The 25,094-nt window shown below is 41.3% G+C and overlaps 1 protein-coding gene across 1 annotated transcript; it reads right to left on the bottom strand.

Annotated features, from left to right (window-relative positions):
• Positions 1-693: 693 nt before the first annotated feature.
• Positions 694-24,677, bottom strand: tbc1d9 (TBC1 domain family, member 9 (with GRAM domain)). Its single transcript, XM_030751918.1, has 21 exons — positions 23,951-24,677; positions 16,697-16,807; positions 14,283-14,401; positions 13,631-13,859; positions 13,091-13,352; positions 12,733-12,940; positions 9,449-9,655; positions 9,168-9,332; positions 8,794-8,944; positions 6,574-6,788; positions 6,355-6,472; positions 5,995-6,280; positions 5,707-5,836; positions 5,238-5,336; positions 4,997-5,065; positions 4,556-4,796; positions 4,337-4,402; positions 3,941-4,027; positions 2,888-2,956; positions 2,615-2,718; positions 694-2,538 (listed from the first exon to the last, which is right to left on the bottom strand). Exons 1-21 carry the CDS (start codon positions 24,069-24,071, stop codon positions 1,753-1,755), a joined length of 3,843 nt encoding a protein of 1,280 aa, XP_030607778.1. The 5' UTR covers positions 24,072-24,677; the 3' UTR covers positions 694-1,752.
• Between the last annotated feature and the right edge of the window lie 417 nt (positions 24,678-25,094).

Raw genomic sequence — 25,094 nt, 5'->3', positions numbered from 1 at the left:
TAACATACACTCACCAGCCACTTTATCAACTGAACTGCTGAAGTTCAAACTGAGGGGAAGAAAGGTGGTTTAAGTGACTCTGGTGCCAGGCATGTTGTGAGTATTTCAGAAACTGCTAAGGTACTGGAATTTTCCCACACAACCATCTCTATGATTGAAAAAAGAGAAAATATCCACTGAGTGCAGTTCTCTGGCCAAGAATGCTTTGCTAATGCCAGGAGGAGGATGGCCAGACTGCTTTAAGCAGATGAAAAGGCAGCAGTAACACAAATAACTACTAGTTCCAACCAAGGTAAGAAGAAGCATCTCTGAACACAGAACCTTGAAGAAGATGAGCAGCAGAAGACCACACCGGATGCTTCTCCTGTCAGCTAAGAACAGGAAACTGAAGCTGCAATTTGCTTGTGTTGTGAATCACAACAAATTTACTTACTTTTTAAAAAACTTTTGGAAACCTCTCTAGGAAATGGAGATTGGTGGGTGTGAGCTCAGTCTTCCACCAGATGGCAGTATCACTCCTTGTTTTTTGAACTCCGTATGATGAAATCGGTGAAATAAAGACTGGAGGCATTTTACTGTGCAGCATTAAACCATTCAAACTGTAATTTTAATAAGATGAAGTGATATACAATGCATCAGAACCCAGAGTAATAAACCAAACAATGGGCATTTATAATTGAAAGTATTCACATTAAAAACGACTTCATTTAAAAAAAAAAAAAAAAAAAAAAGCAAAGTAAAAATGTACAGCGCATAAAAGATCAAAATGTTAAAAAAAAAAAAAAAAGTTTGGAGTGCAGACAACAGCTAGGCTGAAGGCAAGCAAATCTTAGTGGATTTTGCTGTAAACAAAGAGTGCAGGCTCTTAACGGTATTTTAGTGTACTCATTTTTTAAACACACCTTCAAGTTCCTGAAACATCAACCAACTTTTGTGTCTGTAGTAACTGTAGAGGCAGGACTGATTTTCTTCTTAATCAAAAAGAAAAACTGGATGTGGGTTATTTTTTTTTTTCCTTTCTTCCCCTCATATCATTAGGATGATTACTACTATTATTATACAGATTTTGCTACTAGTTATTATAACTGGATAAAGTGAACTGGGAAGTTTAAAGGGGACCTTATTTTTTGAAAGTGAACATCAAGGAAGATACAAATGTGCATATGAAATTTGCCGGTGACAGTTAAATTTATGAGGTACTGAAGAGTTTACATGAAAACATGAAAATTGAATTTTCAATGCCCCCCCCATAGTTTCACCCACTGATAAACAAATGTCATGATTAGCAGCCAGTGGAACTGTAAAGTAAGGAAGCAACAGTTTGATATAATGTTAGGTGATCGTATGCACTGTAGACTATCAATATCCCAGTTTGGAACTGTACTAACATTTACATCTACATAGCCTAAGAGTACTAGAGATTACAGTATTAACACCTATGCATAATATTTTATAAAGTACAGCTACGACGTACACATTGATTTCATCTGAGCAAACCATAATATTCATTTTCTGTTCCTTCTCCACTGGACAGAAACTAGTGATTGTTGTAAAAGTCTTTAATTTATTTTAAAATACATTGCTAAGAGAAGTTTTGGTCTCATTCATTCAGCTATCTCTCGCTCTCTCTCTCACACACACACACACACACACACACACACACACACACACACACACACACACACGTTTACCTTCAGTCTTCTTACAAACACGACTTATAATCTTTTAGAACAGTCTTTTAGTGATAACGCCTCACCCAGACAGCGAGATCTCATAGTCACTTGTTGACAGTAGGGGACGCCCAACTTTCTTGGCATTCTTGGCGTTGGTTATGCGAGCTGCCACGTCCACTGGCTTCTCAAAGTAACGTACGAGGGCCTGCTCGGTGAGGACAGAAGCCAGGAACTGCTCGAACGTGATGGCCCAGTCTTTGTCGATGCTCGTGCTGTGAGGCAGGCCTCTGTCGTGCAGCCCCCCACCAAGAGGCCGGTTACTTCTCTCCCCATTGGAGCCGCTGTCACTGCGCACCAGCACTGTGTCGTCCGCGATGTCCTCACACTGCAGCTTCTCGTCCATCTCGTGGGAACCCGCGCTGAGCACCGAGTAAGATGACATTGAAGTGTCATCTTTGGTTTCATCATCCGAAATGAGCATAGCAGAGGAAGTTCCCGTGTCTTTAGGAGACGAGTCCTCAAGCTTGATGTCTTGCATAGGGGGCAGCTGCTCGCTCCCTTCATCCCCTTTTCCCTCTTCACAGGGGCTCGGCTTATTCTCAAGACCTGGAGGGACAAAAATGTCCTCCAGATCCTGAACCTCGTGTGTGCTTTTAGGATCTGACACATCTCTCGTGCACATGCTCAACTCGGACGTCCCCTCCTGATTGTGGTCCTTCCTGGAAGAGGAGGAGAAGAGCTTTCCCACCTCTCCCATTTCCAGCAGCAGACTGGTGACTGTTGCTGTAGCGTGATAGAGCTCTTGCTCTGCAACATCTTCACTGAACATGCTGTAGAGGGTCTTGCAAAGCTCGATGAACTGGCTCTGCGGGACAGGAACACAAAAAAGGTCACTTTGGCTGCATTTTTACACTGAGTAATTTGTGGAAATAAAGTCTCACCTGGTTCAGCTTTGGGAGGTCTTTTGTGTTTTCTCGTTTAGGTTTCGTCTCCTGGCTCCACAGCTTCAGGTAATGGCGGTAATCAGGAGTGTTCAGTTTCTTGACTGCAAAATGGGCAAAAGAATGTGAGTGTTTTTGTCACAAACTTAAACCATACTCTTTAAAAATCATGAATTATGAGTCCTTTCAATGTGGTGATGGAAGTAAGGAGTATTTCAGAACTACATCTAGGCTCTGACAGAGTTTTTGAATCAACGTGACTTTGCTCTTTACCTTTTTCTGTTTTGAATGTCACTCTGACAAAGCCGTCATCCTTCTCATTTCTGCACTTCGAGTCATGGCCTGAGAAGACAGGGAGGTTGAGGTCAAATGTTTGGTTAGAAATTCTAATTCTACAGGGGAAAAAAAAAAAAAAAAAAAAAGCACAGTAGCATTCAAAGTCTGGACTTTAACTACACCACTGCAACCTTGATTCTTTTCTTTTTCAGCCATTCTGTCCTGCTGTGCTTGGGATCACTGTGCTGTTGTAATTTCAGCTAAGCTTTAGCGGTCAGAGAGATGGCCTCACACCTGACTCTAGAATCAGGGTGTGTTTTGCAACCATCAGGGCCCAGGCCCCGATGGTTGCAAAACACACCCAAATCATCACCCCTCCACCATCACGTGCTTGGTCTGAGGTGTTTGTGGCATTTGGTTTTCACCAAACATGGTGCTGCGCACTACGGCCAAACAGCACCGAAGGACTTTGTTCCAAGAGTCTTGTGGTTTGTTCAGATGCAACTTTGCAAACCTAAGCCGTGCTGCCATGTTCCTTTTAAAGAGAAGATGATTTCTCGTGGCAACTCTTCCAAACAAGCCGTACTTGTTCAGTGTTTTTTCTAAATGAGCTGTTATGAACTTTAACATACTAACTGAGGCCTGTAGAGTCTGAGATGTAGCTCTGGGGTTTTCTGACGTTTCTCTGAGCATTGTGTAGAATTTGCTGGGACAGCCAGCATCCAGGGATGATTGTGGCATTAACACCAGGCCAGCAAACTGCCAAAACTTCTGCTTTTATAGGGGGTGCTCACACTTGCTGATGAGCAGTTAATCAAGTGCATTTGATCAACAGCACCTGGCTGCCCTCTGAGTTAATACAGCCACACTGTCACCTGTAAGTCACATGAAGTGAACATCATGTGATTAAGCACAACCACAACAGAGGTTTCACTTGTGCAAATATCATGAGAACCGTGCCAAGTCATCTCCACTATAATTACTAACATTTCTCCGCTGTAATTCCTCAGGCAAAAGCAAAACAAATCTAATCCCGATAAATAACCTCACCGATGGATGTTTCTGGAGTGATGTCTTCAAAGAAGTACTGAGTGGCTTCAAATGCAGAGTCAGGTTCTTCTTGTTCATGAGTCATTTCTGGGGAAAACAATTGCACTCTCTTAACGTCAGACAATAAAAGGTTAAAAACAACTTTTCCAGACTAGTTAAATATATTAACAATGGACTCTTGGTTTCTATGTCAAAATGTTATGAAAATCCAGACGTAGGTGTGCATTAAATTGAAAACTTTCAGGGTATAATTTATAACAGCAGGGGGTTCCTTAAAGGGAGTACTCAAAACATGATTTCCACAGTGAAGTGAAACAAAACGCAAGAAGCACGGCAATTTCTCTTTCTCTCTTTCTAACTTTGCACGCTCACTGCACTGAATCCAAACACACTCACCAGGCAGGACATGCATCTTGTAGAGCAGCTTTAGCTTCTCAGTGAGGTCCCTGTGACACAGAACACCTACAAAACAACCAAAAGCTTTAGAGATCTGACACAGTACACCAACTGCCTTCAAATTTCAAAGACAGCCTAAAAAAATCCATTTGCCAACTGAGCATCATCCGTTATGTTACAAGCTGTTAACAAAAATAATTAAAAACATCCTCTACCTACCCAAGCCGGTGATGAACTCCCGAAAGTTGATGAGGGCATCTGCGTTTTGGTCAAGAAGACGAAAAAAGCGTACAGCGAGGGGATCCGAATGGGCTCCATTAGCCCAAGGGAACAGCAGGTTGAAGAGACCCTTGAACTGTTCCACGTCGATGCGGTACTGCTCCAGGTACGGCAGGCTGGGGTCGTGGCGCTCCGTGGGGTTGCTGCTGCCGCCCCAGTAACAGCTGGTTAGGTGCTCTGCCTAAAGAAATGAAGAGGAAAAAAAAAAAAAAATTTAAATGCGACTTTGGCATTGTGTCTGGAAATTTGTGGAAATCTGGATTTTTATGAAGAGTGTGCCACTGATAAAGTACACAGGCCTGTGGCATAAGCAAACTGTAAGCTCAGCTTAAAGCCGAGGCTCATAGGCTATTATCTGCATTCGCTGCATCTTTAACTCACCTTGAAGAGCACATAGAGCTCCTCCAACTCATCGATACTGAAGTCAGTCTCTGTTACAATAGTTCTGACCTGAAACGTTATATAATCAAATTAAAAATAGAAGAGCGAAAATAAAGTTCAGTGTAAATGTAGGGCAGACGATCAAATTACTAGACTGGCATTCTGCCAGGCAGATACAATTAAAAACCTCTCAATACATCTACTGTACTTAATTCCAGATCCTCTAAGATTATGCCCTTACCACATTGCGTTTAGTTGTATCCTCAATAGTTTGGATGACCCTCAGTCTCTGTTTGAAACGCATCTGTTCAATCACGTCGGCGCGAATAGAACCAAATTTCTGATAGATAAGAAAAAAGTAACAAGTGTAGGTCAGCTTGGCTGTGGGAAAACTACGTTATCAAAGTGGACACAGTTAGGATGACCGCAGCTAACTGGGGAGTAGACAGATGGGCATTACAGTGACATTTAAGTAAATTAAAGTTAAAAAAATAAAAATTGAAAAACAGTACTCAGCCCTATTCTTAAAAAAAAACAAAACAAAAAATATAATTACAACAAATGGCAAATGGATGATATATTAGCAGGTAAAAGTTCAAACAAATCACATAAAAATTCTAATTTCATATATTCAGAGTACATTTAAAAAAACAAGCCAAACTCAGAGGGACACGGGTTTAGAAACATGCTCCATAGTCCAGGTTCAATACCTCATAGGAGCTGCGGACCAGTTTGAAGATGTCCACCTCTGGATGTGGTTCTCCATTATCTGTGAGTAAAGAGTGCAAGTGAGGGATGGGAGGGAGGGTGCTGTCCTTATTGGTCACACTGTCCAGATACCTGCAATAGACAAATAAAAAATTAATTAATTAAAAAAAAAAAATGGTGCCAAAATGATCAACAGGTCAATCAGCCATGATTAACAGAGAATACAACTAAGATTGAAGGCTGATAAGGAAACAGCAGTGATGACCACCAAGAGTTTTGTCTTTTCTTACCTCCCCAGTACGGTCATGGCCTCCCCGTCATCCTTGCAGCCCAGCAACTGATGGATGTTGGCGTGCAGCACAGAGAGCGCCAACTGAAAGATGACTTTGATCCCGTCATAGAAGAAACAGTCCACCACCACCACCGCGCTCTCGAATGGCATGACGGACAGGAAAAGGGTGAGGAACCAGGAGAGCGAAATAGTGGAGATGACGCCAAGGTCCTGCATGCAGTCATACAGCTGAGGAATGTACTCACGGGCCAGCTCCTCAAACACACCCTGATCGACGAGGGCTCCTGTGCAAGAAGATAATGTTAAATAAACAGAAAACACAAGTTAAATAGATACAACACCACATGCACATACTGACCTACAACCCTGGTATTGTAGTAGTCAGGCAGCATCCTCTCACAGAGTGCCACAAGCAGCCAAAAAGCCTCCTCTTCTTTGGCATAAAGCAGCAACACTGATGTCACAATATTCATGGCCTGTGGAATTGAGGCAGAGAGGAAGAAAAACATCACGTATTGTCAAGGGCTGCTGATTTTTCTGCCACTCAACGTGGAAATAAAAACACGCATGCGAGCACCTGACAGTATCCGATGTTGGGATTTCTGAACGCGTAGGCAGTGAGGACCCTGCGCAGGGCAGCGATGCCCATCTCGTTCTGGAAGGCTGGGTGCTCGGGCAAAGAGCGGTGCAGGTCCCTCTCAATCTCCTCTGTTGCCAGGTTGTATTTGCCCATCGATTTCTCCACCAGGTCTTCATAATATCCAGGGTGAGTGGTCATCTCGTTGATCGCCCCTGTGAATGATAAATGTGAGACTTAAAGATCGGAAGCAAAAGCAAAACAATAAAATCTGTGCCAGCATTTATTATGATTCATTGATCACTCACAGAAAGGTTTCACATACTTAAATAATCTATTATATTTAAGTATGTGAAGATATCTATATTTCTGCATTTTTTTTTTTTTTTGTATTTTGGTATTTTGAACCCCTCGTCTTTAGTCATTATTTAACAAAAATGAACATATGTTGATGGAAAAATGTGCAGGCAAGATTAACAAACACACACAAAGAAAGACCACAAATCAATATTTGTTTCTCTGACTCCCAGTTTTCTCAGGCTGCCATAACTCTGCATTATTGCTTGTCTAGATACAGCCAGTAAATTTTGAGATGCCTCAGCAAATTTGTTTGTCTGCACTCACTTTAAGCTGTTTCAAATTTGTGTAACCTAACACTATAAAGCTAAAATACTATTATGGCACATTGTGTGCATCAGTGTACACGACTGTCAGCAGACGCCCTCTCTAACAGTTGCTTTACAAACCATACTGTTACACCAGCATCCTCCAAATTTAGCATCTCTCTGTAAACCAGGGCAGCCCTGATATTAAACTTGATTTGAGTAAATTAATTAAAAAAAAGAAATGTCTAACACAAATTATTCTTATTTGGCTTGCACATACTGTAGCTTAGAGACCCATTTGTAGGTTTACAATTGGTCTCCAAGTCATCTGAATAAATTTGCAGCACAATTACACACATCAAAGTCCTCAAGGGCCCGTAATGTGCCTGTGCACATACTTCATTAAACGTGCTTATTGGAATTTGCCCCAGAAACAGAAGCTCGCTAAACTGGTTTTTAACCATTTGTTCTAAAAGGCGACACACTTTGGCAGCAGCTGAATCATTCAGTAGAGCATGTTAAATTACTGTCTTGGGGTAGATCGCTGTAGGGAAAACTCCTTTCAGGAGTAACAAGTAGGTCACGGGGAGAGGAGGAGGAGGAGGAGGAGGAGGAGGAGCTGGTGCTCGTGACCTGGCTCGGAGCAGGTGAGGATGAGCACAAACACGCAGCTGTACTTGTAAACAGGAAAGTCTGGAGCAAGTGCATACCTGACCGGGTAACATGTTGTAACAGTCACATATAGTGTTGCCTTCAAGCACAACATTCAACTACTAAAACTAATTTTTGTGTTCAGGAATGCACACATATAACTGTAATTTGTAATAAGTGATTTTCTGAAAATAACTGTATAAACATTAACAGAAGTTTCATTCGTAAATTTAAATCACTGCCATCAGCCCATGAATGCATGTTTGGCATGTGGTACATTCATACCTGAGGTTCAGTGGAAAAACTGTCAAAATGACGATGACCATATGTTTGAAGTCCAAGTGAGACACTGAAAATCTGAGTTGGTAGGAAAACTGTGTCACAATCTTTGATGCTCTTATCTTGGCTATTTGTCAACAGTATTAATCACACCTGCATGACATCATGCATCTTGTGATGTTATGCTCAAGTGAGAACTTAGTAAGCAGGGCGTAGCCTCTCTGGTCTAGTGCACAATTTAATCATTTGTTGTTTGTCCTAAAGCCCGACTGATATCAGCCATTTGCTGATATATTCTACCAATAGTCATGATGGCCTATAAATTCAAAATTACAAAGTCAAAAGAACAGATGGAAGAAACACCCCTCAAGCATGTTATAAGTGTTGATTTTGCATAGTTTTTCCACCAGAGGGCACTCTTCAACTTCCTTCTTGGTAACACGCATTTGGAAAGTCACACAATGACTTTTGACTATAAAGCAAGATTGTCTTAAACAGCATTGTCATTTTATCTTATATAACAACACGAGCACTTATATAACATTTGTTATATGTATTTGTTTATCTTTTGTGTGTCTAAAAGAAAGAAAAAATAAAAAGTATTGTCCGATATATCAGATTTGCAAAACACCAAATACCAGTATTGGTTGGGGTCTAATTTGAGCCAGTCTGAACATTTCCTCACCAGAGAAAAGCAGCCAGAGCTCTCCTCTCATGCACTCAGGAATCCCCTTGAGAACGAGCTCCTTCGTCTTCTCTGTGCGGTACATACACACTCCCTGTCCATACTCAGTGAAGTGGTTCTTCCATGCCTGCTCCTTCAGGAACTCCTTCGCCTGGTTGGGAAAGCATCAGATATTTACATGCGGTTTAATTTCCATGCAGTGCAATAGTGTGGAAATGCCAATTATGGGGGAAAAAAAAAAAAAAGTAAAAAGCAACTACTCAAAAATTTGCAAATACTTTTTTAAAAACTGGAAACACTTCTCTTAAGTGTAGTATGAGTTATTTGACAAGATAAAGCTTTCTCTGTCTTAGTGCAAATGCAGTTCATCTCACCAGTTTAGGATTAAACTCTTCGGGGGAATTGCGGCGATACATGGTCATGAGGGCTTGTGTGGCTGTGGGCACGCTGCTGTCATTCAGGTTAAATTTACGCTCGCCTTCTGAACTCAAACTGTGCTGAGGACTGCTGGAGAGCAGGGATCCATGCTGGGAGTAAACCTGGAAATAAATCAGATTCAGGTTTCGGAGCTTTTACTTGGGCAATGCCACTGTTTTTGTGTAAAGTCAGAGTAAACAAGGCACCAGGAGCAAAGTCTCCTAATGAAAATACCTACCTCGTCATCTGAGCTGTTTAGGCTGCCAGTGAGTTCCTTTTCCAGGTAAATCTTGGAGGTGGTTTGCTGCAGGAAGTCGGACAGCCTCTGCACTAGGAAGTCTCGGTCTTTGAGGTTGGCAAACAGGAAAGTCATGCGATTCTTGGTACTGATGGAGAGTGGGCTGGGCAGCACACTGGAGCTATCTGCCTTCTCCACGATGGTCACCTGCAGGACACCAGGAAAAATTGTTTGAGAGCTGTAAAGACCAAGAGTAAGCAAAACGGGTTTGAAATTTGAATGAATGTCCTGAAAATCCATTTTAATTTCTGCTGGGCAAACCTAACTGAACTAAATGACCAACTGGCTCCTGGTAAAGTCACGCATTACCTGCAAGATCTTTTTTCTCACTTACAAATCCCTCAATGTCCTGGCCCCTCGGTATTTGTTTTTATTTACACTCTTTGTTCAGCATCCTTGGGTTTCTTGAAAGGTGCTATATAAGTTATTAATATTTTTATTATTAAGTAACATATTTCTTTATGTATGCAGTACGCAAGCATGTATAACAAGAAGTCATACCCAGACTCACAGGGGATTAGCATTTAAGATACTTAGATACTGCTGCACCTGAACCAGCTGACTGTTGTTAACGTAAGGACACAGATATTGTTTACATTGCAGATTTATTATCAGCTCAGAATAAAATCTATAGTCTATATTTTTCTAACTGTGATTCTGTGCAGTCAGGCAGCTCTCAGCTCTCTGAAACATTTACTGTACATTACCACTTAAATAAAAGAATCTGCATAAAGCTTTAGACACATAACACACTGAGCTTTGATCAATCATTTGTCATCGTGTTGTGAATATCTGCGTGAAGATGAGGCTGAAATGACAAACTAAAAAACAGGATTAAATGTAGTTTAAAGTGACTTTTTAAATGCAACAGTTTGCAGATTGTTTACAGATTGAGTTTCAGTCATTAAATGATGTTGAACAACATTTTAAAAGTCTGAAATTTGAAGTCTGAACCTCCACTTTAGGTGATTTTCAGTGGGTCTACCAGGATAGCAAGTGAGTCTGAATTAGATCCACCCAAAGGTATCAAAGCTTTTGTAGTAAACCAGGTCTGAATCAAAGTCCACTTGCATGATGAGACGGATCCAGAATGGAAAAGGGTCACGAAAAGGATAAGGCCTGGATCCAGTTCATTCCCATCTTATCCCATCCAGATCCATTATGGATCGGTTCATAGCGGCTTATTTTTTTCTTGACATGGGCTTTAAAATCCATCCAAAACTGCTCCGAAATCTAAAATCTAGCTGACTAACATGTAGGCAGCTCTATGAACGCTGAAGCATTTCTTGCAACATGTTTGTATTTACTGATTAAAAAAAAAAACAAAAACAAAAAAAAAAAACTTTACAGACTTTTTGCATTTTTTCAGTTGAATGTGAATCTGTTACTTAACTCTTAGTATTAACAGTAAAACGTCTCTGCTATGGCTGTAAGAGAGCCATCATCTGTCAGTGAAAGCTGATATCTGATACAATTAGAACTTCTTACACAGGGGAACATTAAAGTACAGTGTTACAGCCCTTCACCAGATTAAATGTACACAGAATAATTAATTGGGAAAAAAAAAAAAAAAGCTGTTGCAAAACTAGTTTAACAGAAAACTGACTTGAGAGCAGATCTGCCTGGAGGGTAACTGATATCACAGGTCCATAAGTAAACTGTGTCTGATCTGTTTCTCCGTATTTTTATCTTCTGTTTCTGTCACCTGTCAGGTTACAGCTGGATAATTAGATTTAAATATCAAATATAAAATTAGGATTCCAGCTTCAAAATTCAATTTGGGCAAATGATGATCATAGAAAGGATAAAAATATTCAATACTTTATTCTGTCTATGTTGATAGAGAGACCCCAGTGGGTGAAATGACTCTGTGTTTTTAGTAAATGTCATGATCCACACTCACATGCATTCATATTCTTTAAAATGGAGGTGCTGCTCTTTATTTACCTGTTGCCATGGTGAATCCTGGTATCAGAGCTCAACTCTTGTCTGCTCATACATACATATACACTTAACTGACTGAACTTACGCTGATCAGCTGTTCTGGAACTGAAAACTCAAGAGTTGCCCATCTTATACTCCAGCTCCCAGTTTGGACTCAGGAGACAGACACCCTCTCTATTTTTAAGATTAGGCTTAAAACTTTCCTTTTTAATCAAGCTTATAGTTAGGGCTGGATCGGGTGACTGTAAACCGTCTTAGTTATTTGTGCTACAATAGGCCTAGGCTGCTGGGGGGCTCCCATGATGCACTGAGTGCTTCTTCTTTACTCACCTCTTTTCACTCTCTCTGTGTTTGTACACCGCTCTGCATTTAATCATGAGTTAATATTAATCTCTGGCTCTCTTCAACAGTGTGTCTTTTGTCCTGTCTCCTTCCCCTCACCCCCAACTGGTCACAGCAGAGGGCTGCCCCTCCCTGGAGATTTCCTCCTGTTAAAAGGGAGTTTTTCCTTCCCACTGTCACCAAGTGCTTGCTCATAGGGGGTCGTTTGATTGTTGGCATCTTCTATGTATTATTGTAGGGTCTTTAGCTTAAAATATCAAGTGCCTTGAGGCGACTGTTGTGATTTGGCGCTATACAAATAAAATTGAATTGAACTGACATGAATAGGGTCCAGTTCAATACTGCAGTATGTGTGAGGAGCAGACCATCAGGACAACTGGAGAAAGAAATCTGGGTCTACTGTTTCCTCAAATACCCTCAGTTCAACTGAAGTCATGCATCTGATTTGTTCCAACATAACCAACACCACAATGTCCACCCATCCACTCAGACCAAAACTACTGACGATGCCAAATGCCAACCTCACGGGAATCTTTTTGGTTCGTTTGATGTTGATGTCATGTTTTTCCAGGTATTGGCCTTCATTCTGCATTTCACCTTTTGCCAGGGCTTCTCAGTCAGGTCCTGACACTTGAAACTAGCTAGAACATATTGATGTATTCATACACAAATACAGAAAATTACTTAGAAATGAACAGAACAACACAGTCTAGAGCTCTGCGTAAACTAAATGGATGATTGTGATTCAGCTTGACAGCTGCATTTTGTACACAGTGTGTTTAAAGAGCAGATGGGAAGTGACAGCCCCCCCACCCGTTTACCAATATCAGTCACATTCACATGTCTGGCTGCTTTATTTGAGCTCCTACTTGAGGGGCCGATTTTCAAAATCTGCTCCTTTTTGTTTTATGAAGCTGTTAATAAACAGACCACCTCACCTCGCGTAGGGGGATGATGAGGCTACACAGAGACTCTTCCTTGCTGGTGAAGCAGATGTAGTTGGTGGAAACAAACATCTGTCCCAGAATGTGCATCTTGTTAAAGGGAGTCCACAGGGTGCAGTCTGTGTGTCCGTCTAGTTTTTCATCTTTGGGCAGCCGGAAGAGCGCCCGGTAGCGTTCGCTTTTAGCTCTCGCATCCAGATCTCTAAAAGATGCAATATGCTCATGTAAGGTAACAGAAATGTGATTATACATGCAGATATTTAGTATATAGTATATTAATGTTGTAAACATGCATGCACAAGATTTATTACAGCTGAGCAGAGAAGCGGCAACGCTTTGCACGAGTCCCTACCTCTTGAGTGCTGACACCTTCTTGGGTGACTTCTTCTTGAGCTTGGGCAGCGAGCGGTCCTGTTCAAAGCCTTTGTTGTCGAGCAGTTGCCGCATGGCGATGTTGGCCAGCTGCTCCGCCAGTTTGAAAGTCTCGTTGATGTTGAGGAAGACGGAGAAGACGTGCTCGTTGGTGCGTGTGCTCACCTTGATCACATCAGGCAGAAGAAGGGTGGCGCTCTTCTCCAGCTGGGTGATATCTGCCCAACGCACCACCAGTTTGGCTGATGTAAGAAAAAAAAAAAAAAAAAAAAAAGATACATTTTTAAAATTATGGACTAAAATAGCCCTAAAGATATGGTTTAAGTCTTCTGGAAGGCTACATCTTAGAGGAATGCAAGAAAATATGCAGTTTGATACTGAAAGGTATAATGGTTTGATGCACAGCAGTGTCTCAGATCAATATAATCTTGAAATGACTTATTTAGAGCTCCACAGATCAAGGTCCCTTTGATAAAGAAATAAAACGTGTTGAAGATAGTATAGTTGGATAATATCCAACCTTCTTTTCCCAGTAAGTAGGAATAGAAGCAGAGGTGGTTGATGCTGAGGTAGAGCCATCCCTGTCGAGGCACCTTTCCCTTCCAGTAGCTGCAGGAATAATAGTTGACCAGCTTCTCTTCATCAGGCATCCCAAACAGTTTGCGAAACTTAGCGCTAGCCTCCTTGAACTTGTCCGTGTCATCGTCTTCTTTGACATCGTGGTTCTTGCTGTACTCCGCAATGATGCCCTGCAGCACAATATAAAGAGACATCACAACGGGCATGAGGTGAACTGCTTAGAGTTCATTTTTAATGGATACCTCAAATTGAACCAAAACCTCTGATGGCCAGTTATGGATTTTTGCAGACAACCAAAGGATTTAAATTGCTGTTCTTAAAAGTAGTAAAAAAAGAAAGTGAAAATAATTTACAAAATATACACCATGGTGTATAAAATAGGGCTTGAAACTAGCAATTGAGACCATAAACTCAACAGAAAAGTGTTTGCTGAGGTCATAAAAGAAGAGGGAAGTATGTTCATTTTCTCATAGACGTCTACAAAAAATAAAATAAAAATAAGAAGGACATCTTTTTGCAGCCATGGGAGTCGCCCCTTGCTAGCCATTAGTGACAACTTGAAGTCAGACATCATAATTGCACAGAGTAATTACCTGGACCTTTCCTTTGACAAAGGTTGTAATGTCATTCTCATTCTCAAAAATGGAGAGAGTCTGCAGCAGGTTATGTTCCAGCCATTCCCAGTGCTCTGTGATCTCTTTACGGGAGGTTCCTGTGAAGGTGGGAGGAGACAGGAGTCAATCACAGTTCACAGGAGGAGCACGAAGGTGCAATGTCTAGTGATATAGTGGGCCTTGCTACAAAGCCACACATGCATTTTATGCAAACATTAAATTATTGAAATGTTAAAAACAAAACAAAACATGGAACTGCATTTCAGATTTAGATTATCAGAGAAAAATAAACAGCTTAAAGGCATCCCAGCAGACATTTTCAACCATTCAGTTAGTAAGACAGGTAAATGAGGACAAAGGTATCAGTGCAAGTAAACAAAACAGACAATTAAATGCACATCCTTTGTTAAACAGCAAAGGATAATATGACAACTTAGTCAGAACTGAGCAGTGAGATTAAAACTGATCTTTCTGGACATGGGAGAAATTGATTGCAGTAATGGCTGCTACTGTGGACCATTATCCCTCGATACTGCTACAAAACAGCCCTTCAGTGAGTGCACATTGACTGCATTAGCCATGTCTGCCAGGCTGCTCCACTCGCCTGCTATCTCTGGGAGGAGGAATTAAGAACTGGGAGGGGAGGAGAGGGAGAGGCGAGGGGAGCCAATGCCATTTCAGAGCCAAGCTAGTCCTCTGTAGGCCTCCATTTCAGACAAATGGTACTTTAACATTTGTATTTGGTAGATAACGACCTAATTAAATACATGGTTGCACATGTTCAGAACAAAATTAATGTTTGCCAGTGTTCCAATCATGCCCCATCTTCATTAAGTGTGATGTTAACTTGGCTATCACAGCAGCCTACTTGTCAAATTTCTTTTTGACTAATTTCTATAAATTCCCTGAAGCTTTGATAATTGATCTCTTTACACACACACACACACACACACACACACACACACACACACACACACACACACACACACACACACACACACACACAATTTGACTAATAATATTAGTACACAGAAAGCCTGTTAAAAGATACTGTAGGGCAGCTGTTTATGTGTAAAGTACAGCAAAAAAGGCCAAAAACTGATAAAACTAGACTTCTACTAGTATGTTTTAATGGTCAGCAACAACTCAGGTGGGCTGTGGCATTTAAACAATGTTTAGTTGGTATCAAGGGGACCCAAAGTGTGCCAAGTAAATCTCCACTACACCATTACACCATTACACCACCACCAGCAGTCTGAATCGTTGACAAAAGGCAGGATGGATGAATTCTGAGGTCAGAGAACTGCTGCTTACTGGATATTGTCTAGTTTTTGGACCATACTTCGCGAAATACTCAGACCGTCTGGCACCAGCAACCACGCCACGTTCAGGTCACTTGAATCCCCTTTATTCCCCATTCTGATCCTCAGCTTGAACTTAAGCAGGTCGTCTTGACCAGCAACTCAATGCATGCCTAAATGCACAGAGCTGCTGCCATTTGATTGGCTGATTAGAGATTTGCATTAACAAGCAGTTGAACAGGTGTGCCTAACAAAGTGGCTGGTGAGTGTAATAAGTAATAAGGTTTGCTTGGAAAAGACTCCAGTTCTGAGTATGTGTTTAGGTCCCTAGCCTAGACACTTTTGTTTGTGGTATTCTTGGCCAGACCTTTGCTCCAACTTCTGTGTTTTGGATTACTGACCAGTTTTCCAGACTTTTAGGAAATTTCAATCACTAAAGCAATTAACCCAAAATTAAAAATAATTGTCTCAGCAGTTGTTCAGCCCTAGTAAGATGTTTTTATGCATTTCTTAGCACAAAGCTGGAATATTTACATACTTAATGGCATGGTACAAAATTGGTAAAATTGACAAGAGTTCTGCTTCTAAAAAGCTTTGGTTCAAATCAAAGTTTGAAGACAGGAGAACAGGCAGATTACACAGTTGTGAGGACCTGCTGATAATATGAATCATAATGAAACTGCATCAAGCGATTGGGTGAAAACTACCAATTCTTGCACCTTAGCCCGTGATCCGTTAAAACCACCAGGGCACGATGTAACACTTGGCATTAAGCAGCTAACATGGGAGAAGGCAGCAAGACAGAACATCATCAGCCTGTTTCCCAGTCATGGATTAAGCATGGTTCTAGACTAAAAGGAAAAAGTCAATGAAGACCACAATAGGAAAAAGTATTTAGTCCAGGATTAGACATAATCCCTGTACGGGAAACTGGGCCTAGGAGTTGAGTGAAAGCTGTGGGTAGAATTACAGAGGAGCCTATAGTGGAGTGGAGTGGCCCACATGTGTAGCACCTAAACTGGTGCAGAGCAACAAAGAATTTTCACTGTAAGTCTGCCTCTTTTATTTTCTCATAGTTTTTCCTCCACATACCATGAGCGATGATCCAGTAAACTAAAGAGTCAGGAGTCTGGTAGAGGATCCTGTATGGGGCCATCCGAGCGCTTGAGTCCAGAACAACGTCCAAGGTCCCAACAAGCAAACCTGCAAGAGCCCAGAAAACTTTTATTACAGAAAGAAAAAATAAATTTTGGCATCAGGCAATTTACTAATCAAACTGTAAAGAAAAAACAAAACAAAAAACCTTCCTGACTCATGGCACATATGAACTTATACGCAAATTACACACATTTACAATTGTTATACCATGCTGTTATGCTGTTATGCTTAAGCAAAGGGGAAAACCATGAGGTCTTGTGGTTCAAAACATCCTGTGGCTAAAAACATTTCTGCTCTGCATTAAATGCTTTCACTTGTTCAGCCTTTGACTCAACGGTGATCTTTGTGTGTGGCTCTCTGGATTTGACAATTATGATTATGCCTGGTGAGAAATGACAGCATATAGCCACATTTTCTATATGAGTCATTCTACATAGAATATTCATGAACAAATGACCTTACCGGTGGTTAATAAATTAGTTAATAATTTATAAATTAGTTGTAGCCCATTAGTATGACCCCCCATCTGGTTTACCAGGTTGTACAAAACAGGCCATTTATCCTCCTCTAAATTAGCTTTCTGAGCTTTGAGTGCTCTTCACAGGGACAGACCTTTTAAAGAGAGGACAGAATAGGATGTGGGGTGTAAAAACAGTCATATGCCTTTTTCTGGAGGAGCTTAGAAAAATAGTACTGGTGATTTCATCAGAATCCACTCTGTGTGGGTCTGGATGCCAAAGTCTGCTTGCTTTATTTAACCTTAAGTTCGGGAAGAAGACCAATCCAAAAACTAAAAAGGTAAGATATTCAAGTCCCTGCTGCTTTGTTTTTGACTATTCTTATATTAATCAGGCTTTCTGGCACCCAGGTGGTTGTCTACTAATCCACTGTTCTTATTTCTAGGTTGGACTATTGTAATTCGTTAGTATCAGGATGTCTGAAAAGCCTTCAGCTGTTCCAAAATGATGCAGCTAGAGTCCCAACAGGGACTGTTAGCTTTTCTTCCCTGTTTCCCTCTTGGATCCAGAGAATAATTTTAAATTCTTCTCCTCACATTACAAACTCCTGAATGATTAGGCCCCACTAGATCTTGAAGATCGTAGCACCATGATATCCCATCAGAGCACTTCGCCTCTCAAGACTGAAGGCTTTTCTGTAAGTACAATACGAGGCAGAGCCTTCAGCCGTCTGGCTCCTCTCCTGTGGAACCAGCTCCCAGTTTAAGTTCAGGACACAGACACCCTCTCTACCTTTAAGATTAGGCTCCCTTTTGATAAAGCGTATATTTCAGGTTAGATCAACTGATGCTGAACCATCTTTTAGTTTTGCTGCTGTAGGCTCAGGCTGCCGGGGAACTTCCCATGATGCACCAAGTACTCGTCATCTCCTCCCTTCACCTACTCATGCATTTATATGCCATTATTGCACACTTCCCTGTAGTTTGTGATTTTCCTTCCCCCATGTTTGTCATTTGTTGTCTCTCTCTGCTCTTTTTTCTTCTACAGTCACCTCCTCAACCCATGATGGAGATATCTGCCCTCCCTGATCCTGGTTCTGCCAGAGGTACCCCACAGCATCACAAAGTGCTCGCTCATAGGGGATCCTTGGGTTTCTATCTGTTCTAAGGTCTTTATATTCCAATCTAAAGTGTCTTGAGATGTATTTTGTTGTGGTTTTGCACTATATTAAAATGGGGGAGAAAAAAAAAATCAAGCACTGTTAGAGATGAGTTATTTTTGTTCTGCGGCTCATCAGGGCAAACACAGTATGAGTCACGCAGAAAACGAGAGAGGGAGGAGGGAGACGAGACAAACGAAGGAAGCTGAAGTGCATTTTCATGGGGGAAAAGAAGTCTGTGGAAAGAGAAAAAATAAAAGTACATCTGCATGGCTTAGACTCGCTGACCCCTCTGCTTTCTAATCTCTGTGCTGATGTAAATTCATCTCTGCCTTCCTTTTTACAGTCCTCATCAGTTCCTCTCACCACTCAAACAGGTCAAGAAGCCTCAAACAGCTGGTTGACAGACATCACCAAAAACTAACTGATCTGCATTTACTTACACTTAGGTGGTGAGCGCTATACCAAATGTTACTGGTCGTGCATCATAACTAACTCCTGAGAACTCATGAATACAAATACTGACTCACACTTGTAACACCTTAAACCTTGTGAAATACCTGAACAAAACAGTAAATCACCCACTGGCGACTGGAGTCCTAAAAAAAAACACCAAAACCAATGAGCTAATCCACACTTTGGTTTACCCCTCTGAGAGAAACAGCAAAACTGTTATGAGTGTGAAGACAACTTCCTCTCTGACTCAACAACAATCACAAGGATTAAAAACAGTCCACACTAAACCCTCACATGCTGACCTCAAAAGCCTTTAATGAGCATTTTGTATTTTGTCTCAAAAAAATAGCTATGAGGGAAATGCCAGTTGCCAAGTATGAACTGCTGCAGTCTGTGAGAGAAAAAAAAAAAGAAAAGAATCAGTTGTACTGCATGGTATGAATAGCTTAGCTTAAGGAGGCGTGTGTGTGTGTGCGTGCATGCTTTGAGGTTTAGCGCAGGAAACTCAGGTGAGACCACTGAACTTCTATGACCACCTTGATCTGTTCAGACTCCGTTAAAGTGAAACTAGAAACAAACTCACTGTGTCTTTTCATATTCAGCTATTTTTGGCCACATTTTGTCAATGTTTGCGCAGTGCTGTGCAAAAGTCTTTAGCCACCCCACATTTTTTTATATTTTGCTAGGAAAATGGGATACAGATGCAGCAGAGAATTGTGCAAACATACATGGAGATACAATTTGTACTACTCTAACAAGCTTAAAAGGTCAATATTTGGTGTGATCACCTTTATTCTTCAACACAGCTCGAACTCTCTTAGGCAGCTTTCTTCTAGTTTCTTTCAGCAGTCTTCAGGAAAAGTTTTCCAGGCTTCTTGAAGGACATTCAAAGATCTTCTTTGGATGTTGGCTGCCTTTTGTTCTGTTCTCTGTCGAGATGATCCCCACACTGCTTCAGTAACGTTGACATCCAGTCTCTGGGCAGGCCAATCCATTCTTCTTTGTGTTTTTCCTATCCAGGTATTGAATGGTGGCTCAAAATCTGACAGTAATTCCATCACTTTTGACAAAATCTCCAACGCCACTGGCAGAAATGCAGCCCCAAACCATGACAGAGGCTCCACCATGTTATTCCCTTCTCCTGGCCTCCTCCATACATATTTATATCTGTTTTATGTAGATACAAAACTGGTTTCATCCCTTGAGTTAGGTGCCTTTTTATTTAATGCTTGAATGATACAAGTGGAAAGAGTTCCTCTGAAAATGTTCAGGTACGAGGACTGGACTGAAAATAAGTAGAAAGCAGCCGATGTTCAAAGAAAAACTGAAAGGCCTTCAGAAAGCCTGGAGAATTACACAAAAGTCTGACTCCTTGGAAGCAAAATATGAAGAAACGAAGGCTGGCTCAAGACTTTTTCACAGTACTGTACGTATATGTGACAGCAGTCAGTTCACTCTTTTATCGCGATACATCTTTTATCATGTGCATGATAGGCAACCCCAAAAACCGCATCTCAGCAGAATTAACTCATCAAGCCAAAGTTCATGTGACTACTTGTTCCAAATCAAACCTCTGCCTTTACAGTGACATTTCCTTCCACATACTCAGTGAGTGGGGGTGTACAGCCAGCATAAAGACAACACAAAAACAAAGCAGCTGTAATGGTACATGTTGCACTAATTTCTCGGTAGCTGGAAAACGGAGCAATCGTCCCCTGAATGGAGCAAGCAATAAAATCATGTGATGTTTTGTGTGCTCCTCTGCTCAGAAACAAGGACACGATCAGAGATCCCCATTGTTAGAGGAAAACAAATCACATACTCTGAAACATTAGTGCAGCTCAGTTAGTGAAAGAACAGGAAACCAACCTCATAGCACTGGTAAAAATACATTTTTCCATTGTTTACATCCTCTTTCTGCTTGAGCAAGCAGAGTCGGGGTGTGGGATTTTATATTAAGCAAACAGAAGACCACAATCTTCCCCAGATTTACAATCAATACTGTTTCAGATAACAGAAACCCGAGACAAGGCTGGATCTTTATCTTCACCACATGCAGGTTTCACTGCATCCATTTATTAGATATGTTTTTCTGCTTTTCCACCCACCACATCTCTCTGCCTGCTGACATTAAAGACTCGTCTTAAAGCACAAGATAAGGAAATCTGTTCGACACAACACACACTAGGCAAACATTTACTTATTATCAGATTGTGAAATGGCGTGTTGTATTCTGTCATTTTATATGCATTAAGAAATTGTGTAACATGTTGCACAATAGGCATAGGAACCGCTTCAGTTTACTTCCTTTCTGAACAACATATTCTGTCCTGTTAATGTAAAGGCTGATTACACAGTAAGTGACTATTAACACAGTTCAACACTTAAAGGACTTAAAACACAGAAATGGGCAGACTCATCCCAGACTGCAGAGCAATATTTGCAGCACTGTTAGCTCCAATACTGCTCATACAATTTTATTTTTGATTTATCAGTGTCTTTTATAATGTTGATGAATACAACAACAACAACAAAAAAAAAAAGGATGTGGAATTATGGACGAGTCTCACTCTGTGGATCATAGTGATCCCTCTCACTGTGTAGATACATCTTCTTTTGGATATATACATCCTTATCTTGTCAAATAGTACAGGTCTTAGGTATCAGTCTCTCTATATGCAGTACAGAAATTATGCAACTGCTCATGCAGCTGTGATACTCATGCTTTACCATTGCTGCCATCCACAGCGTTACATGACCCGCAGTTTTTCTGTAAGGCAAACGCATGCTGAGACATGGAAGCTGCAGCACGGTCAAGACAAGTATGCTGATTTATGCCCGGCTTTGTAAAATGCGTAATTCTGGTGCAGCTGATGGCTTCTCCTCCCCTCGGAAGGATTGAGGGCAGTGCCAGTGTCACTGGGTACTGTATGCCAACTGGCACACAATGCAAGTCAGCAAGCTCAGCTTTTTACATAAAAATGACATCATCTCCCAGCACCACTTAGCACACTTTGTGTTGCCACAGCAAGGACCCACCAGAGACTGAGAAGAGGAGGCAGCAGGTCTAATTATCAATAAGACAGCAGGTCATATTACCAATATTATCATCTAAATTTGTAATCATTTGCCTTTTTTCTGGAATTAAGAAGAACCTTAATGTTTACCGGCTTCCTTTATTAGTCAGAATAGGGCTGGGAAACAGTGTCGAGATGGAAGAAATCTGTCTGCAATCAGAGATTTTAATATAGCACTATTAGGCTATGACTCTTTATACTAGCAAAGCATTTGCAAGAACTTTATTTGCATTTAATTTATTAGATTAGGTTAAAAATGCATTAATTCTCTGATTATTCTGCCTGTAAGTCATGTCTATATTACATTTACAGAAAAGTTATTGTAACATTGTTCCACCAAAATCTATGTCACACACAAATTGTACTTTGTTGTGTAAATCTCTAACGATTTAAAGACCTGTAAGAGGATAAGTTCACAAGACAATAATTTGTCCAGGGAAGACAATTATACTCTAAATGTGTTCTCATAACTTCAGATGCATGCAGCCAACATATTAAAAAAGAAAGAACAAACTCAGCTAATTAAGTTTTAGCTTCACCTTGGACAGCAAAACAATTACATTTTTACTACTTTTGTGGGAGCCTCATCAACAGGAATCATTATCCGCACAGCCTCTGTGTCAGTATTTGAAGCAAATGATTTCTACATGAAAGAGTGCAAGAATTTCATCGTATTGCACTCCTAGGTGAAAATAAAACGTGATTAGCTGAGCACTGTGTGCCTCTGAAATCATTTAGAGGTACGTATGAATTTATATCCTGTGCACTCATTAGAACTAAACTGCTCGTGCAGGACAGTTACTGTGTTAACTGCCATACACAACTCTAATCTGGCTGAAGGTGTGAATGTGAACGGATGTGGCTGCCTGTCACTCTGTTAGACATCTGTGTTGTATATTCGGGACAGACCATTTCAGGATGTAACTCACAGCCCTTTACAGTATAACAGCCGAGACAGACTTTTTTTTTAACCCTCCCCGCCAGTGATTTTAGTCTTGTCACATTTCAAGGTGTTAGAGCTCAGTGGGCAGTGACACTGACTGACAGAGAGCGACAACTTCTCAGCAGGGAACAGAAACAGAGCTGATGAACACGGTTCATTGACAGAGGCATCACTTTCTGTTCTGGATCAGAGTCAGGGCCCTTGTTTTAGATGCTTTTACATGAAGCATATTCCTGAACTCATTTGAATGCTATTTAAACAAGTTACCTTTGTAGCCATCTAATATTTCATGACAAAATGAACACACAAAATACAGATGTGGGCAGCATTTCTAAAGAGCCAAGATGTTAATCCATGTGTGTTCCAGACATAGTAAATGTACAATTTAATCTACGATATCTCTCCTGTACCAGAATATGTAAAAGTCTTCTTTATGTTCAACTGTGTCTAAACTATTAAAGAAAGCACAAACATTGTCAAATATTAAAGCTCATCCTGCCATCCCCATAACCTGTCCCTCTCCTGTACCTCTTGCTGCTGCTGCTTGACCCATTTTGGATGGAACAAGCAAGAGGGGAGGAGGAGTAGTGAGAGAAGGAAGAAGGGGAATGATTCAGCATGAGCAAGCAAACAGACTGGTCAAATAGACTCACTGTTGTTGAGGCTCCACAGCCATTAGCAGCTGCACAACGGAAACCACAGATGCAATTGTTTTGTGTTGTTGTTGATGCTGCTGTTTGGCTGGAATCTAATTTCCACTGCAGGCAGGAACATCCTCAGAAAATGTTTTATACCGTATTATGACCTCGCTTATAGGGGAGCAACACAGTAGATCATACACTGCAGAGTCTGTCACCAGCATGACCAAGATGAGCCTAAACTCCGCGTTCAAGTGAAAAGCCGACTGACAGCTGGCCGGTCACGTGCTCCTCCATTGTGCGTCTTTGAGGTCCAGCATCGACAAGCACTTTGCCTGACAAGTTGTCACCGAGCAGCTGACCGTCACCTGATTTTTTTTTCTGATTTAAATGAAACACTGGATTTTTTTTTTTTCTTAGAGAGTCATGACACCCGCTTACAAAATATGGTACTCACCCGCCAGTCCCCCGCCTCCATCCCCGTGGCCCTTCCGTTTCTGGAGGATAAAATATGGGTTCGCTCTCTCGGTGATCCATAACGCACCCGCAAGTAACACATCTTCGGGAATGACCCACATAATGCTATTTTTTTTTTATGGGAACATTGACCACACGGGACTGCTGACGGTGACCATCAAACTGGTCTCACCAGGACGTATGATTGTGTTTGTAAAGGTTTTTTGCTTTTTTCTTTTTTATTACTAAAGCACCAATTCAGGCCCGATATTCTCCGAGCAGTTGCAATATCTAGTATTGGATATCCGAGCCAAAGACGCGCAAGCAAGCCTGCTATAATTAAACCTGCCAGGCGCGGATCGGTTGGGTTCGGCCTGCAGCATCCAAGTCCAACCTTCACATTTCGTGCACGCAAACCTTCTCCTCCAGCAGCAGGAGCCTCTTACGTGCACGGAGGGCTTTTAAATAAATTAATTTCTTTGAGGAATCGTGTGCAGCCTGGCTCGGTTTGTCGGCGCACAAGCGCAGTGCTGGATCAGTCTTTGTTGACCATGCTCCGCGGCAGGTGCGATTCAGTCATTCAGTGCTCGTTCGCGTCGTGGCTTTGCAGAGAAACCCGCGAAACGGCCGATCACAATCACCAGTAAATTGTCTTTATGGTCCACCAGCTGCGATGTACGTCCGTGTGCTGAGACCAAACGACACTCGTACGAATGAAACGACAATAACGCTGCGGTCCTCCCCTCCTTGTCAGCTGAAGCTCCGCCGCTGCACGCAAAATAAAGCGCGTCACCGAGCGCGCAACGTCAGCGGGAAGGAGGTGGAGACGCACGAGGAAATACCGAGAAAACGTGTTATTGTATTTACAAACTGAGATTATATAAATTTATTGTAACTTTTGTTTTGTAGCCTAAATGCAAAAGAGTTTTGTTTGCTGATAGCTGATCAAAGGCAACACTCACATTTAAAGTAATATCAAAATCATTTCCAGGAAAAGTACATGGAGTAACAGTGTGCAAAAAAAAAAAGAAGAAAAAAACGACAGAATCCTGCCATTCAGAGAGCAAGCCTCCTTTATGGCAACTTGACATCTTTAATAGGTTTTTTCCCCCCATGTGATGAAGCGTCTTCAGACATGTGCATCT

This window comes from Archocentrus centrarchus, chromosome 1 (genome assembly GCF_007364275.1).
Source record: "Archocentrus centrarchus isolate MPI-CPG fArcCen1 chromosome 1, fArcCen1, whole genome shotgun sequence".
In the NCBI taxonomy this organism is placed as follows: Eukaryota; Metazoa; Chordata; class Actinopteri; order Cichliformes; family Cichlidae; genus Archocentrus; species Archocentrus centrarchus.
The sequence above is the reverse complement of the archived record's forward strand: the minus strand, read 5'-3'. Positions and strand labels throughout refer to the sequence as shown.